Genomic DNA, 13,858 nt, shown 5'->3' on the forward strand with positions numbered 1-13,858 from the left:
GACTCTGTGTGTAGGTGTGTGTCCCAGGTGGTTCTGTGTGTGTAGGGTTGTGTGTATCCCGGGTGGCTGTGTGTGTATCTAGGGGCGTGTGTGTCCCAGGTGGTTCTGTATGTCGGGGTGTGTGTAGGGGGGTATGTGTCCCCGCATCTGGCCAAGAGCCAACGTGCGAGACACCAGTGGGGCAGCCGGGCCAAGTGGGCAGGGAGCTGGGCTTCTCGTGTCCTCCCTCCCTACTCGGGTTCCCCCAGGGAGAGAGGCGGCGACGGGCGGTGACCACTGGGCTCCGGAGCACTGTCGCGCGGCTCTGCAGCCGGAGGGCCGAGCGGAGCGGTGGAGGGGTGGGGGGCTCTCTACCGACGGCCTCATTCATTCCCATTTCCCAGATGAGGAAGCCGAGGAGCAGCTAGTCGGCGGCCCTCGGCGAGTGCGGAGGTGGAGTCGCGCCGCCCCGGGGCGCCGCCTGCGGCCAGCCGGGGCGTGCCCAGGCCCGGGGCTCGGGGCGGCCCAGCACCGGTGGGCAGCGGGCGAGCAGATCCAGCCACACCGCCACGCCGCCGCAGAGGCTCGGCCCGGCCGGCTGAGCGGCGGCAGGAAGGAGGGAGGCCCCCACCCTTCCACCCCCCCCCCCGGAGCGCGGCAGGAACCGGGTTCGGCCCGCCTCCCCGCCCGCCCGCCCGCCGCGCCGCGCCGGCCCCCGGAGTGATGAAAGCCACGGCCGAGTCCGGGTCACGCCGAAGCCGTTGCCCTTTTAAGGGGGAGCCTTGAAACGGCGCCCGGGTTCCATGTTTGCATCCGCCTCGCGGGGAGGAAACTCCATGTTGTAACAAAGTTTCCTCCGCGCCCCCTCCCTTCCCCTCCCCCTCAGAACCTGGCTCCCCTCCCCTCCGGAGCTCGCGGGGATCCCTCCCTCCCACCCCTCCCCTCCCCCCCGCGCCCCGATTCCGGCCCGAGCCGGGGGGGAGGCCGGGCGCCGGGGCCAGAGTCCGGCCGGAGCGGCGCGCGCCCGGCCCCATGGACAGCTCGGCCGTCATCACTCAGATCAGCAAGGAGGAGGCGCGGGGCCCGCTCCGGGGCAAAGGTACCGGGGCCGCGCCGGGGAGGGCGCGGGGTGGGGTCGGGTGGGTGGGGTGGGGAGGGGGGCGCCCGCTTCGGGCCGAGCCCCGAGCGCGCCGCCGGGGAAGGAGCGGGCGAGAGTTTGAACTTGTGGAGGCTCGGGGACAGCGGGGCGGGGCCTCCTGGCGCCTTTTTTTTGGGGGGGGAAACTGAGGCAGGGGCCGAGAGAGGGGGAGTGAGTGCTGCTGCTGGCGACGCGGGCCGGGCGCGGTGCCCGAGTTGGCGCCCCCACCCTCCTCCCCCCGCCCCCGCCTCGGTTGGCGCCAATGGGGCTGGGAGTGGAGAAAGGGGGTGCAGAGGGCGCCGGCGGGCCACCCGCGCAAACTCCGCCCCTCCCCCCGGGGGCCGTGTCGCGGGAGGGGGCGCCGAGGTGACAGCGGGCAGGGGAGGTGGGGGGGAGCTCTCCCGCCAACACACAGCCACGTCCCCCTCCCCCCCCCCGCAAACTTCCGCGTCACGCAGGGAGGCGCCGAACCTTCCAGAGGCACGGCGAGGGGCACCCCCCCAAGCCGGGGCGCCTGGCGGGGGGCACTGCGAGCGCCCCAGCTGCAGGCCCGTGAGTACCGGGCCTGTGCACACACGCACGGGCCTGGAGAGCGCCCGCCAGCTGCAGCCGGGCGCTGGCGGCGGGGGGCCCTGATTAGGGGTCTGCCCCTCCCTGGCCCGGGCTTGACCTCCAGAGCTCGGAAGGTGCGCTCGGTCGGGCCCCCCCAGGCTCCGCCCGGAGCTGGGGGCCAGGGTAGGGGTGGAGGCGGGTCCGTCAATCAGGCGGGCGGAAGCCGCGAGCGGGGTTGAGGTCTGGGCGGGGCGGGAACGAAGGAGGCGGAGCCGGGAGGGGCATGGGGTGGGGGGACACACCCCTGGCCTCTGGGCCCAGCCACAGGGAGGACTTTGGACCCTCCGGGTGGACAGCTTGGGAGGAGGACTGGGGTGCGCTCCCCGCCCCCCACACCTAAGCGGGGTCCCCACTGAGGTGCTCAGGTCAAGCAGGTTTCAGGAGGCACCCGGGGAGGGACTGAGTCCTCAAGAGTGAAGGAGCCCTGGGACCATCCCCATCGTGGGGGTCTGCGTCCCCGGCGCGCTGGAAGGAGGGACCGGGAGGCGGTTGGGGGGAGGGGGTTGTGCTAGGAAGCCAACGCTGTCCTGTGTCCCATCCCCGGGAGGGAGCGTCTCGGACCCGCGTGTGGGGAGTTGCGTGCACGCGCGCTTGCGCGGCACAGTTGACAGCCTCCCCCCGCCCCCCTTTGGCCCCCAACCTCAGGTGACCAGAAGTCGGGGGCTCAGAAGCCACGCAGCCGGGGCATCCTCCACTCCCTCTTCTGCTGTGTGTGCCGGGAAGATGGGGAGACTCTGCCGGCGCACAGTGGGGCCCCCCTGCTCGTGGAGGAGAACGGTGCCGTCCCCAAGGTGTGTGGGGACCTGGGCTACCTGGGCTGGGGGTCTCCAGCTGGCTGCTCAGGGAAGGGACTTTTCAGGAACCGTGGAGGACCCCCTCTTCAAGCCCCATCCCACCCCCTTCCCTCCTGGCCTAACCCAGCCCCCCCCCCCCCCCAGCCAGGGGCTCCCTTAGGCGCTCCCAAGGGCCAGAGCTGCAGGGGTCAGGCCGGGAAGCGGTGGTCTCTCCCCCCCTCCTCATTTTCTCTGCATGAGAGAAAGAGGTGCCCCAGCCAGGCCCAATCCTCCCCCCAACAGACCCCCGTCCAGTACCTGCTCCCGGAGGTCAAAGCTCAGGACTCAGACAAGATCTGCGTGGTCATTGACCTGGATGAGACGCTGGTGCACAGCTCCTTCAAGGTGGGCCCTGCCCAGCGGTCCTCCGCCCTCCAGCCTGGGGGGGTCCTGGGAGGTGGGTCTGAGCCAGCAGGGCCCGACTCCAGCCACTCTTGTCTGCCCCCCGCCCCCCACCTCTACAGCCTGTGAGCAACGCGGACTTCATCATCCCGGTGGAGATTGATGGGGTGGTCCACCAGGTGAGGAGCTGGGAGGTGGGGGGCCAGGGGCCTGTGGACCCCCAGAGCGTTCCCAGAGAGGGTGTGGCCCTTGGCCCAGGCGTGCGGGGCCTGGGGCTTTCTCGCCGGCGCCCCCTTGCCCCCCCAGCCCCTGCCCGGGACCCAGTTCAAGTAATTCAGGATAGGTTGTGTGCTGGCCAGCCTGTTCTCCATTACTTGGCTCGGGGGTCGGTGCCCTGCAGCCTCGGGGTGAGGGGGCTGCCCCAGGCCCCCCTCTTTGGCTGTGGCCAGGATGGGGGAGCAGCGGCTTAGTGACCGAGGGCGAGGGCCTGAAGGCGGGAGGGTGGGGTGGGTGCTGGGCCCCGGGGGGACCAGCCTTCCTCCCCTGCCCTCCTCCCCTCCCCTCCGTCCTCACCCTCAGCTGCCCCCTCACTGAGACCCCCTCCAGGTATACGTGCTCAAGCGGCCCCATGTGGACGAGTTCCTCCAGCGTATGGGTGAGCTCTTCGAGTGTGTGCTGTTCACGGCCAGCCTGGCCAAGGTGAGCCCCCCTGAACCCCGCCCCCCAACCTCCCGTGTGTCTCCTGCCCGTGCCCAGCGAGCCCAGAGTCCCCCTCGGTCCCCCGGCACCAACTGCCGTTCATTCCCCTGCGCCCCCAGTATGCAGACCCCGTTGCTGACCTGCTGGACAAGTGGGGTGCCTTCCGGGCGCGGCTCTTCCGGGAGTCCTGTGTCTTCCACCGGGGGAACTACGTGAAGGACCTGAGCCGGCTGGGCCGGGACCTGCGGCGGGTGCTGATCCTGGACAACTCGCCCGCCTCCTACGTCTTCCATCCTGACAACGCTGTGAGTGCCTGGACTTCCTCTTTCTGGGGGGTGGGGGGGGGTGTGGTGTGTGTGTGTGTGTGTGTGTGTGTGTGTGTGTCTACGTCTTCCATCCCGACAACGCTGTGAGTGCCTGGACTCCCTCTTCCTGGTGTGTGTGTGTGTGTGTGTGTGTGTGTGTGTGTGTGTGTCTACGTCTTCCATCCCGACAACGCTGTGAGTGCCTGGACTCCCTCTTCCTGGTGTGTGTGTGTGTGTGTGTGTGTGTGTGTGTGTGTGTGTTGGGAGGCAGGGACGGGGTGCGTTCCTGCCACACCACTGGAATCCCTTCCTCTGAGGTCCAGGGTCCCCAGAGAGCCAGACCTGTTATTGGGCTACAGAAGTGACTCCATGAGTCCTAATTAGGGTCTTAAAAAACTGAAATGGGGGCTGAAGTGATAGCACAATGGGTAGGGCATTTGCCTTGCACGCGGCTGACCCGGGTTTGATTCCCAGCATCCCATAGGGTCCCCTGAGCACCACCAGGAGTAACCCCTGTGCATCGCCAGGTGTGACCCAAAAAGCAAAAAAAAAAAAAAAAAAACTGAAATGGGGGCTGGGGAGATGGCTCCAAGGGCTGGTAGGATGCTTAGGGGTGCGAAGCCTGGATTGGATCCCCCCCCCAAAATCAAACCAACCCAGGGACTGCAATGAATAGTACAGTGGGGAAGGCATTTGCCTTGCATGTGCCTGACCCCGGTTAGATCCCTGGCATCCCATAGGGTCCCCCGAGCACAGCCAGGAGTGATTCCTAAGTGCAAAGCCAGGAGTAACCCCTGAACATCTCTGGGTGTGACCCCAGAAAAGCCCAAAAAAAAGCCACAAAAAAGCACAAACAACCCCGCCTGAAACGGAAGAGTTGGGCTCCGCCTCCGTGGAGGCTAGCTGGGCCAGGGTCTGCAGCTGCCGGTGAGTGACAGTGGTCGGGCAGGAGCTTCCAGAAGGCGGCCCCGGCCCCCTCACGCCCTCTGCCTCTCTGCTCAGGTGCCTGTGGCCTCGTGGTTTGACAACATGAGTGACACGGAGCTCCAGGACCTCCTGCCGTTCTTTGAGCAGCTCAGCCGGGTGGAGGACGTGTACTCAGTACTCAGGCAGCCGCGGCCTGGCAGCTAGTGAGGTGCAACTGGGGCCAGGACCTGCCCCTGACCAGTGCTCACCCCTGGCCCAAGGACCCTGCCTCAAGAGCTCCCAGCGGCCGCAGCCCACCTCGGTGCCTCGAGGATGACACCCCCCCACCTCCCGGCGAGCAGGCTGCACACGGGGCCACGCGAGTCCCCTGCCCCGGATCAGTGCCTTAGCTTCCTGGGGTCCCTGCGTGCTGCTCCCCCTCTCTGTCCCCTCTGTGCTGCCATGTTTCTCTGCTGCCAAACGGGGCCCCTGGACCTCTTCCAGTTCTGCTTGGAGGGGCGGGGTCCCTGCCGTCCCAGGCCTTGGGGGCCGCCCCCCCCCCAGCCCCGAACGGTGGACACCAAGTGCCTTGCACCCTCATTCCCTGCCACAGTTCCCTACATCTGGGACGGCGCCTGCCTGGAGAGGAGAACCACTCCCTTCCACGCCTCCCTGGGGACTCCTGCCCCCCCCCCCCTCAGAGAACAAGGGGACCGACCGCGGGGCTGGGGGGGTCAGAACTGTTACCACCTGTGAAGGGGTCAGACTCTAGCCTTAACGTCTCTCACCCCCACCCCCTGAGGCCTGACCCCCCCACATCTGACTGCCCTGTGCTCCGGAGAGTGGGCGTACGCAGGCTGGACCTCTCTGTGGTGTCATATAAATATGTATATGTGTATATAGACTTGGGGAAGGGAAGGATCGGGTAGACACCGCCTCCCTCCCCCTGCCCCGGGCCCATAAATTAGGGGAGGGAGGGGGAGGATTTTTACATTTTTTTTAAATGGCTTTTTTCTGACTGAAGGGAACCCCAGACCCAACCCTCAGTCCGTCAGCCCCTCTCTGCGCCATCCATTCATTCAAAAAACACCAGCACTGCTCTGTGCCAGCCCGTCCCGGAGCCCTGCCAACTGGAGGTGGGCCGGGGGCCGCCTCCCCTCCCCACCCCATATCTAACCGGTGCCTTTTGGGGATCTGCGGAAGGTGGGACCCTTCTTGTGTGGGGAGGGGGTTGAGGGTCCAGCCGTCCTCCTATGTGCCAATCCGTCCCCTGCAGCCTCGACCGCGCCCCCTGCTGGCTGGGGGCGGCACCCAGCCCACCCTGCCTCCCCGGAATCTTGGACTCCCTCCCCCCAAATGCTGGGTGTGGGGCCTAACGGTTTAAGGGGACCTGCAAACCAGTGCCAAGGGAGACATTGTCCCCCGCGCCCTCCGCCCTCCCCCCCCCAGATCGGGAGGGAGGCCACAGGTGGGTCTGAATCAGGGGACTTTCCCGTGAAAAGTGCCTTCTCTGTGACTCAGTCCCACTGTGCCATGAGAACTAAAGGAATCAGACTCTCCCTGTCGTCTGGTCTGTGTTCTTGGGGGGTGTCGCGACGCGGCGTGGCGGCGTGGCGTGAGTCCTGGGCACCCCTCGGAGCCTCGGTCTGCAGCCTGCGGGCTGAGTTTCCTGCACCCTGGGCCGAGCTCTGCCCCGGAGCGAAGCTGCCAGGCGTCCCTTGGGGGAGGTCCCGGGGAGGGGCTTGGGGGCGGGGCGGGGCGGGGCCAAGGGCCTGCAAGTTCAAGTTCAGCTGCGAGCGCCCGGGTCTCGGGGGATCTCGGGGCTGGGCCTCGAGCCCGCACTCCCCGCCGCCTCGGGGCGCCCCCTAGCTGCGCCTTTGGCCGCGCCGGCGGCCCATTTCCTGCCACTGTCCCCGAGGCCCCGGCGGGAACTTCCCTCACCCACCGTGGGTGGCCTTGCTTGAACCCGCGGTGGCCACTAGGGGGCGCTCTGCACCCGCCACGCGCACACAGGATTGCGCTCTGGTCGCTGGGAGGGGGTACTTCGGGTGCCCCTCACATGCACAGGGAGGAGGGAGACGTGACCCCACTTACGGTTGCTTCCGTATCCCCATCTCCACCGCCCCTACGTCTGCTTCCCTCGTGGATTCTGCCTCCTGGGGTACCCGAGGTGCTCACCTGTCCTCAGGTCCCTGAGGGTGGGGAGGGTCTTCAGTATGTGCGGTGCCTGCACGCCAAGACCACTTTCCCAGGTCTAAGGGGCGGGGTGGAGGCAGCCTGCAGCGCCCTCGCGGCTCTCCCATAGCTCCCCGGAGGAGCCGGGGCGCCCTTTGGCAGGGCAGGAGCTCAGCGCTGCCGGCCTTTGTCCTCCTCCTTTGGGGGGGGGGGAGCTCCTTAGAAATGTTTCCGCCCTCCATGCAAACTCTGGTCTCCCCAGATTTGCATCCCAGCCACAGAGACTGTGAGAGACCTCCCCACGCTGAATAAGACACTGCCACCCCCCCACACACACACCCTTTAGCCACATGCCATCCCAGGCATGATGCCAGGCCGCCCTGCGGTGACGAGGACAGGCTCTGCTCTCCAGGAACTGACTCCAGAGTGGAGAGAGGCACTTGACCATGCGCTGGAAGACCAGGAAACTGTCACTGGGGGAAGGAGGGGGGGGGGAGCGATCATTAACCACCTTCCTTAGTGCTGCGGGGAGTTTGGGAAGAGCGTGTGAAGATGCTCTGGAAAGGACATGAGACTGCCAGGTCCAGCGGCGGCGACAGTGGGAAATGGCAAAGCGTTTGAGGTTAAGTAAAGGAGGAAGCAAGAGAAACGGGAGGTGGGGCTGGAGCAATAGCACAGAGGGTAGGGCATTTGCCTTGCACATAGCTGACCTAGGTTCGATTCCCAGCATCCCATATGGTCCCCTGAGCACCGTCAGGAGTAATTCCTGAGTGCATGAACCAGGAGTAACCCCTGTGCATCGCCAGGTGTGACCCGAAAAAAAAAAAAAAGAGAGACGGGAGGTGCAGAGAGCAATAGCACCACTGGGCAGTGAATTAGAGGAGACCCCCAGGTGAGCAGCGTAAGGGGTGCTCAAACCTGGCTGCAGAGCGATAAAGCAGGTGGCGGGGGGGGGAGCTGGAGAGATAGCACAGCGGGTAAGGCGTTTGCCTTGTACGCAGCTGACCCGGGTTCGATTCCCAGCATCCCATATGGTCCCCCTGAGCACAACCAGGAGTAACTCCCTAGGGCAGAGCCAGGAGCAACCCCTGTGCATTGCTGGGCGTGACCCAAAAAGCTAAATAAATAAATAAATAAATAAAAGCAGGTGGGTGGAAACTGACGCCTTAGCAGGAGACCCTGGAGACAGACAGGAGAGCTGGAGGCAGTGACAATGAGCCATCCCAGAGAACCTCCTCAGGAAGGTGTCAGCCTAGGGACACACACACACACACACACACACACACACACACACACACATACACACGGACACATGAGTAGCATCCTTGTTTGTAAATGCAAAGCACCTGCAATAACCAAAATGTCCAGCCCGGAATAGGGACTGGTTTAAATCAATGTTGATAGATCTGTATCAGAGAACCCCAGGAAGAACCCCAGGAAGTCAAGGAAAAATACCTTTGACTTGAACCTTTGGCTAGTCTGGAAACAAGACGAGGTTCACGAAAGGGTGATAGGGCCTTTCCAGGAAAGGAAAATGGGGACGTGGCTGGAGAGATAGCACAGTGAGTAGGGCGTTTGCCTTGCACGCAGCCGACCCGGGTTCGATTCCCAGCATCCCATATGGTCCCCTGAGCACCACCAGGAGTAACTGCTGAGTGCAGAGCCAGGAGTGACCCCTGTGCATTGCCGGCTGTGACCCAAAAAGAAAGAAAAAAAAAAAGGGAAGTGGGGACAGAAACTCAGGAACCGAACAGAGCTGGAGGCATGTAGGAGGACCAGGTTCCAGCCCTGGCCCCGCGTGGTTTCCAAGTCCTGCTGGAACTGACCCTGAGCACTGAGTCAGGAGTGGCCCCTGGTCACCACTAGGTGCGGCCCCAAATTTAAAATATTTATTTATTTATTTATTATTATTTTTTTGGCCACAGCCAGTGATGCTCAGGAGTTACTCCTGGCTCTGCACTCAGGAATTACTCCTGGTGGTGTTGGGAGACCATAAGGGATGCCGGGGATCAAACCCGGGTCAGTTGCATGCAAGGCAAGTGCCCTACCTGCTGTTCTATTGCTTTGGCCTCAATAAAAAAAAAATTTTTTTTAAAGACATATCTTTTTATACATCTACTTTTGAGTACTTTGTCCCTCCTTACTTTTTTTTCTTTTTTAAAGAAAAACAACGTAAGCTATCACTCTGAAGAGTGATAGAGTACAGAGGTTAGGGCATTTGCCAGGAGTGATTCTTAAGTGCAGAGCCAGGAATAATTCCTGTGCACTGCTGCGTGTGGCCCCCCCCAAAAAAAAAGAAGAGGGGGAGGATGAAGAAGAAGGAGAAGGAGAAAGAAGGAGGAGAAGAAAAAGAACAAGAACAACCACAAGAACCTCAGGGCCAGAGAGTATAGTGGTAGAGCACTTGCCTTGCACATGACCTACCCAGGTTCGATCCCCCCCCCCCACCGAGCCTGTCAGAAACATCACTGGGGGAGGGGGACGGAGGCGGTCCCAAAACAAAAAGAAAATCAATTTAAAATGAAAACATGATTCACTGTATCACTGTCATCCTGTTGTTCATCAATTTCCTTGAGCAGGCACCAGTAACGTCTCCTTCGTCCTAGCCTTGAGATTTTAGAAAGTGCCACATTCAAGGCTCTTTCAGGGTCAGGAGAATGAGACCCATCATTGTTACTGATTTTTGGCATATTGAATACGACACGGGGAGTTTGCCAGACTCTGCCGTGTGGGCAGGATACTTTTGGTAGCCTGCCAGGTTCTTCAGAGTAAGAATGAGATAATAAGATGTCCGGGAGCTGGGTTTTATAGTCTCTAGGTCTTGGTTGTTGATGGGATTACATGGCGCCGGGGGCAGTTGGTGGGTGTAATGCCTACATACTGGAAGATGGGGGATCTGGGTGAAGGAGGCCCAGTCCCAAGCCCTGGGTCCTGCACATGATTGCTTCCAAAATATATCGAAGACAGAAATAAGTTCCATTTCTTTTTGTTTTGGGGTCACACTTGGCAGTTCTCACGAATTGCTATTGGCTTGGTCCTCGGGGGTCACTCTGGGTGGTGCTCATGGGACCAGGTAGTGGCTGGCATAAAACCTGGGCCCCAAGCATACACAGGTGAGCTCAGCCTTTTGAGACATTTCTTTGGTCTTAAGTTCCCTCCCCCCAATTTTATTTATTTATTATTTAAGAAATATGTTATTAGGGGCTGGAGTGATAGTACAGCGGGGAGGGAGTTTGCCTTGCATGCAGCCAACCCAGTTCAATTCCCAGCATCCCATACGTCCCCCGAGCACCGCCAGGAGTAATTCCTGAGTGCAAAACCAGGAGGTAACCCCTGTGAGTTGCCGAGTGTGACCCCAAAAGAGCAAAAAAAATGTTATTAAAGAGCCATGATTTGCAAAGTTACTGATAGTTGCATTTTAGGCATATGATAATTCAACACCAATCCCTCCACCAGTGTCAACTTCCTACCACCAGTGCTCACAGATTCCCTCCCACCAACCCTCATTCCACCCCCGCCTGTCACCTAGACAGGCACATTGCAAAGTTTCAGTGGTTGCCGCTTAGCTCTCACATTTTTCAGCTTGTTGAGTCTTTGTTTTGGGTCTGTGGCTGTTCCCCTCATTCATATCATCGGAATTACTGAAGCCCTGATGCCTGTTCACCCCTTACTTCTTGTTCTTTGCTTCCCCCCTTGATTACTTCCCTTTTCTGTCTGTCTCCTCTCTGAATTCCCTTTCTTTCCTCCAGACATTCATTATAGTCATTAGTGTATAGTCTGGAGCCCAATACATGGTGTGGGAACAGTTTGTTAAGAAAGGTTGTAGAGGGGCTGGAGCGATAGCACAGCGGGTAGGGCATTTGCCTTGTATGCGGCCGACCTGGGTTTGATTCCCAGCATCCCATATGGTCCCCTGAGCACATCGCCAGGAGTGATTCCTGAGTGCAGAGATCGGAGTAACCCCTGAGCATTGCCGGGTGTGACCCAAAATGCAAAAGAAGGGAAAAAAAGAAAAAGGAAGAAAGAAAGAAAGAAAGAAAGAAAGAAAGAAAGAAAGAAAGAAAGAAAGAAAGAAAAAAGAAAAGACATGTAAGTTGCCAGGGCTGGAGAGAGTACAGCGGGTAAGGTGCTTACCTTGTACATGCCCAACCCAGGTTTGATACCTGGCACTGTATATGCTTCCCTGAGTACCGCCCAGCATGAATCCTGAACACAGAGCCAGGGAGAATCCCTGAGCATCTCTGAGTCGACATGCTCTCCCCGGCAAGAAAAAAAAATAAATAAAAGGGAAAGTTCATAGATCATTGCTAAGTGAATATTACAAATGGAGAAGTAGACTGTAAAAGACATCTCGTGCTATCAGCTAGCCCAGCTGTCAGCCCAAGAGGACTTATCATTGCAAGGGGTGGGGGGCTGCCTTTACAACAGGGCTATTTGGCTGTGGTCAGTAGAGCCACCCATACTCGCACGGGGTCAAACTTCACATCCCTGGGCCCAGGATGACTGGCACCAGTACCAGCACCTCCCTGATGAGAAGCAAAGTCAACAGAGCGCCTTTGACCCGGTTACTCAGAGTTGGTCTCTGGACCCGCAAATCAGCATCGCTGCGCCAACCCCCCACTAGCACCGGAAGCTCAATGTGCACTTTGTCTTCTGGAAGCTCAAGTTCGAGCCCCCTCACGGCCAGGAGTGACTCCTGAGCCCAGAGCCAGAAGTAGCCCCTGAGCACTGCCAGGGGTAGCCCCCAAACCAACACACACACACACACACACACACACACACACACACACACACACAGGAACAATGAAAATTTTATAGATGGAGAAATGCTGAATTTTTTTTAAAGCATAACCTTTAATCAGAATCTAATTAGACCTTGGGCCAGAGTGACAGTGTGGCAGAAACTGGCCCTTGGGTGCCACTGACCCAGGTTCAATCCTCAGCACCCTGTATGGTTCCCCAAGCTTTGCCAGCGTGATCCTTGAGTGCAGAGTCAGGAGTAAGCCCTGAGCACAGCTAGTGTGACCTCAGAACAAAACAAAGCAAAAGGTGGGCCGGAGTGATAGAAAAGAGGGAGGTGCAGATTTTTCCAGGTTTGATTCCTGGCACCCCATATGGTCCCCTGAACCCCAACAGGAGCAATCTCTGAGCACAGAGTTAGGAGTAAGCCCTGAACATCATCAGGTGTGGCCCAGAAACTAAAACCAAAAAACTAAACCAAATACATTCTGCAAAAGAGCTAGTGTAGCAGGTAAGTCAATCACCTTGTAGGCAGGCAAGCCAGGTTTGATCCCCAGTGCTCCAGATGCTTCCCAGTTATAGTAGTCTAACTGAGAAGCAGATTGTGAGAAGCAGATTGGCACTTGGAGAAGTACGAGGGAGCCCTCTGTTTTTTTTTTTTTCTTTTTGGGTCACACCTGGCGATGCACAGGGGTTACTCCTGGCTCTGCACTCAGGAGTTACTCCTGGTGGTGCTCAGGGGACCATATGGGATGCTGGGAATCGAACCCGGGTTGACCGTGTGCAAGGCAAACGCCCTACCCGCTGTGCTATCTCTCCAGCCCCAAGGGGGAGCTCTCTGTTTATTGGCATATTTGACCTGGGCTCAAGTACAGCCCACCCAGAGCTTCCATCGCTAGTTACAAGTTGCATTGCTTCGAAGGAGAATCACTTTTCATATAACATAAACAGTAATTGCTAACATTTGTATAAGAAATGGTATAATCAGTGATTAATGCAACTTCAATTTTCTATAAACATTTACTAACTGTTTCTGAGACCTTGTTCCTGTTAAAGCGGTCTCATCAGACTTGTCCCCTTGCTCTGTTCCAGGTGTAACTTGGTGATTTATGACCTTATTCATCTTTGCCCAGCACCTTCAATGGGTCACTCAGAAGTTTTGCCTATAGTTTTCCCCTTCATTCCTGCTTCAGCCAGAGCCCACCAGGAGTGGTCCCTGAGTACAGAGCCAGGAGTAAGCCCTGAGCACCTCTGAGTGTGGTTCAAGCTGCCTGCCCCTCCCAACCAAAACAAAACAATATTCCACAAAAATTTTTAAAGGCTTGGTGCTAAAAACGGCTCAGTGGTATAGCATTTGCTTTGCACATAGGAGGATCTGGGCCCACTTCCTGGTGCCACAAAATACCAAAAGTTCTAGGCAGGACCCATAGTACAGTGGGTAGTATGTTTGCCTTGCATGCAGCCACACGGGTTGAATCCCTGGCACCCCATATGGCCCCCTGAGCACTGCCAGAAGTTAATTCCTGAGTACAGCGCCAGGAGTGAGCCTGGAACAATGCTAAATGTGGCTCAAAACAACAATAACAATAATAAAATAAATAAAAAGGCAACCAAGATGAACAGACACTTCCCTTAAGATGTATGGATGGGGCTGGAGTGATACCACAGCGGGTAGGGCGTTTGCCTTGCATGCGGCTGACCTGGGTTCGATTCCCAGCATCACCTATGGTCCCCCGAGCAATGCCAGGAGTAATTCCTGAGTGCAGAGATAGGAGTAACTCCCGTGCATCGCCGGGTGTGAGCCAAAAAGCAAAAAGCAAAAAAAAAAAAGATGTATGAATGGCTTATAGGGTGTGGAATTATCACTTATATCATTATCACTTATCGGAACAAGGCAAATCAACATGGCAATGTGATGTCTCATGCCAGTGAGAATGGAGCTTATCAGAAAGATTGGAAACAAGCAGTGTTGTTGGGGATGTGGGGAAAAAGGAAGCCTCCCCCGCTCTCGGTGGGAATGTCTGATTTAGCCCCTGTGGGAAACAGTGTGGAGACTTCTTTAAAAAATAATATTGGTAGAATGGGCACCGGTGAAGGTACGGGTGTTTCATTGTAGGACCGAGACTTAG

General features: G+C 58.7%; 1 protein-coding gene across 1 annotated transcript; it reads left to right on the plus strand.

The window, feature by feature from the left end:
- Positions 1–619: 619 nt before the first annotated feature.
- Positions 620–6,362, plus strand: CTDSP1 (CTD small phosphatase 1). Its single transcript, XM_056111631.1, has 7 exons — positions 620–1,078; positions 2,375–2,520; positions 2,806–2,907; positions 3,027–3,083; positions 3,511–3,603; positions 3,723–3,908; positions 4,911–6,362. Exons 1-7 carry the CDS (start codon positions 1,012–1,014, stop codon positions 5,037–5,039), a joined length of 780 nt encoding a protein of 259 aa, XP_055967606.1. The 5' UTR covers positions 620–1,011; the 3' UTR covers positions 5,040–6,362.
- Positions 6,363–13,858: the final 7,496 nt, after the last annotated feature.

This window comes from Sorex fumeus, unplaced genomic scaffold (assembly GCF_029834395.1).
Source record: "Sorex fumeus unplaced genomic scaffold, SorFum_2.1 ptg000014l, whole genome shotgun sequence".
In the NCBI taxonomy this organism is placed as follows: Eukaryota; Metazoa; Chordata; class Mammalia; order Eulipotyphla; family Soricidae; genus Sorex; species Sorex fumeus.

What these genes read in the sequence shown, in the direction of transcription:
- CTDSP1 (XM_056111631.1), top strand. Translation starts at nt 1,012, where the DNA reads ATGGACAGCTCGGCCGTCATCACTCAGATCAGCAAGGAGGAGGCGCGG. An exon ending in AGAACGGTGCCGTCCCCAAG is followed by an intron (nt 2,521 to 2,805) that starts GTGTGTGGGGAC and finishes TCCCCCCAACAG; the next exon opens with ACCCCCGTCCAGTACCTGCT. An exon ending in TCTTCCATCCTGACAACGCT is followed by an intron (nt 3,909 to 4,910) that starts GTGAGTGCCTGG and finishes CTCTCTGCTCAG; the next exon opens with GTGCCTGTGGCCTCGTGGTT.